At 45.6% G+C, this 3,244-nt stretch overlaps 1 protein-coding gene across 1 annotated transcript; it reads right to left on the reverse strand.

Moving 5' to 3' along the window:
* Positions 1 to 897: 897 nt before the first annotated feature.
* LOC104063342 (olfactory receptor 5V1) lies at positions 898 to 1,830 on the reverse strand. The gene has a single exon (XM_009565509.2). It carries the CDS (start codon positions 1,828 to 1,830, stop codon positions 898 to 900), a length of 933 nt encoding a protein of 310 aa, XP_009563804.2.
* Between the last annotated feature and the right edge of the window lie 1,414 nt (positions 1,831 to 3,244).

The following is a 3,244-nucleotide window of genomic DNA, read 5'->3' on the forward strand; positions in this document are numbered from 1 at the left end:
ACACAGCCTACAGCCACGACCCCCAGAGCAGAGTGCACAGTGCTCCCCTCCTCTGCATATCCAGTTTCATACTGTCACTTTTTTCCCGGAACAAGGTACTGATCATGGTTACAGTCTCACACAGACCTAAAACACAGTCTGTAAACCTGCCTTTGGTCTGCCAACACTGAGAAAAGCTGGTGCACGCCCTGGTGATGGTCGCAAAACCCAGGACTGCAAAGCCTCCCTGTCCCCCCTCTGGCCGTAGTCTCAGAAGACTACATCATGCCTGGACATCAGCATAGCTGCCACCTCTGGTTCATGGGACTGGATTTGCACCCTGGCAGACTGACTTTGAGATATAGTGCAAATTCTTGCCAGATTGTGCCTGGTGGCACTGCAGGTGTTGTGGTTGGATTCTTGCCATGCTGGTTGAAAACATCCCTAGGCTGGTGACCTCAAATGATGGCAAAGGAGCCGCTGTTCCAGTCAGTCTCCCACAGGGATATGCTTATGTTTTTTGCAGGAGCAATGTGGTCAATGGGAGACAGCTGCTTTTGGACAGAAGATGGTATATCCAAGTGTGCCTGCAGTACCAACTCCCAGCATTCACCCTCTAAAATACACATCCAACACCCGTGTCTAAGGCTGAGGCTCTCATCTAAGCTTCCTCTCTGCTCAGCAGAGCAAAATATTACCAGTTGAAGTCATCTTGTCCTGTGATAATGACCTAAAGATGGCCTACTGGAGGTGCTCACGTCTCCCTTTTAACCAAAAAGGAGCCAAGAGAAGGAGTTTTGATTCCAGCACTTAAATTTTAGATGGATAAAGTTAGAAAAGATCAGTCAAACTGTAGTGTCTATCCAATTGCCTGGGATTCAGAGGACACCACAGACCGAGAGAGACGTTCTTGTCTTGTTAAGGCCGTTCTTGTCTGATCACTCTTCTTAGGGCACATTTAACTTCTTTGTTCCTCAGGCTGTAGATTATGGGGTTTAGCAGGGGAGTGAGGATTCCATAGAGCATGGAAACTATTCTATCCCAATTAGGTGAGTAGGTGGAGGAAGGTCGTACGTATGTGCAAATGGTGGTCCCATAGAAAAGGCATACTACTGTCAAGTGAGAACAACAAGTGGAGAAAGCTTTGTGCCTGCTTTCAGCAGAGTTCATGCGCAGGATAGTCAAGAGGATGTAGATATAGGAGATCAGAGTGACCACAAAGGCGCTGCTTCCAAGGACCCCAGCAACTGTGAGAATTACCAGCTCCCTACTGTAAGTGGGCAAGCAGGAGAGGGCCAGCATAGGGGGAATATCACAGTAATATTGCTCAATGTTGTTAGAATCACAGAAAAAGAGTGTGAAAACCAAAGATGTGTGCAACAGGGAATTAAAAAATCCCATCAGCCATGTGCCAAGAGCAAGGCGAGCACATAGTTTCATACTCACAGTGCTCAGGTACTGCAGCGGGTGGCATATTGCAACGTAACGGTCATACGCCATCACAGCCAAGAAAAGAATCTCTGTACCTACAATATCAATGAGGAAGAAAAGCTGGAGCATGCAGCCAGTGAATGAAATCACCTTGTTCTCAAGCACCAATGCCTCCAGCATCTTTGGCACAGTGATAGTGGGACATAAGATATCCAGTAAGGATAAGTTGCCCAGGAAGAAATACATGGGCTTGTGCAGACGAGTGTCTGTGCTAATAGCAACAAGGATTGTGATGTTGCCTGCCATGGTAACCAAGTAAATGATCAAGAACAGCACAAAGAGAAGATGACGGACTTCAGAAGCATCAGAAAGGCCTACAAGAACAAATTCAGATATTGTTGATAGGTTGATCCTCTGCATCTTATCATTCATTGTGGAAATGATTGCAAAGGTTTACCTGGAAGAAAGCAGAAGTTGTAACTCAGTCAAAATTGCGTCTCCTTTCCAAAGAGTGATATTTTTGAGTCTGTTTTGCAGTTCAAAAACGTTTGCAGGTTTATATTGCCACACTCAAAAGCTAAATTTCACTCACACCTAATGGATAAGGCAGGATAAGCTTAACAGGGATTAATCAAAAAAGCTTAATCCTTGCAAGCCATCTCCCCAGGCTGAAGAGATGAAAGTTGAACACAAAGCCACCTCCTGTGGTGGCTGCCTTGGTTGGACACAGCACTGAGCAATCTGGCTGGTGTTTGAAAGCAGCTGTCCCCTGAGCAAGAGGGCTGGAGTAGAGACCTCCAGAAATCCTTTCTGCTTAAACCATTGAGCGATAATAATAGCACCAAAAGGGTCTAGATTACCGGCTGAAGCTAAAGACCTGAGTTTTTTAAGCAAGTAATGCTACCACAGAAGAATTAAATCATAGAATGATTTGGGATGGAAGAGACCTCAAAGCCCATCCAGTTCCACCCCCTGCCATGGGCAGGGACACCTCCCACTGGATTAGGTTGCTCCAAGTCCCATCCAACCTGGCCTTGAAAACCTCCAGGGATTTCTGTGGGCAACCTGGGCCAGGGCCACCCCATTCTCATCATGAAGAATTTCTTCCTAATGTCTAGTCTAAATCTTCCCCATTCCAACTTAGAGCTAATTTTAATCACTAGTAATAAACCAGGTAGGACACCCTAGATGTATTTTGGGGTTTTCAGCTTTATCCAGTGGGATATAAAGAGAGATGTAATTTAGTATCCAGTTAAAGACCTCCTTCCTTTCTATAAATTTTACCCTATAGACTTTCTTAACGGTATTAGTGCTTTTAGGATCTCACTGGACTCACCCCCTACACCACTTTTCCCAGTTCAAAGAAGTCTAGCAAGATTTAGCACTGAGGGATATTTCCACCTACCTGCATTGCTTTGTGGAATATAATTCAGTACTTACCGTGATGATTTGCATAGTAGCCCTGCAGGGAGATAGAGTGAAAGCACAAGCACCTGGCACAAGCACCTCCTTGTTTGCAGATTAGAGCACGATTATGAGGTGGTGCAAATTCTGTAACACATTCTCATTTGTAAGAGATACAGAGAACAAATGAAATAGGTGACTCCAATGTCCCAACTGAGGCAGGTTTGACTGTGGTCTCATATAGAGTTGTTGGAATGGGTCCAGAGGAGGCTACAAGGATGATCTGAGGGCTGGAGCACCTCCCATACAAGGACAGTCTGAGAGAGTTGGGATTGTTCAGCCTGGAGAACAGAAGGCTCCGAGGAGACCTTATAGTGACCTTTCAGTACCTGAAGGGGCTACAAGAAAGGTGGGGAGGGACTGTTTACAA

The sequence above is a fragment of the Cuculus canorus genome, chromosome 5 (genome assembly GCF_017976375.1).
Source record: "Cuculus canorus isolate bCucCan1 chromosome 5, bCucCan1.pri, whole genome shotgun sequence".
Lineage (NCBI taxonomy): Eukaryota > Metazoa > Chordata > Aves > Cuculiformes > Cuculidae > Cuculus > Cuculus canorus.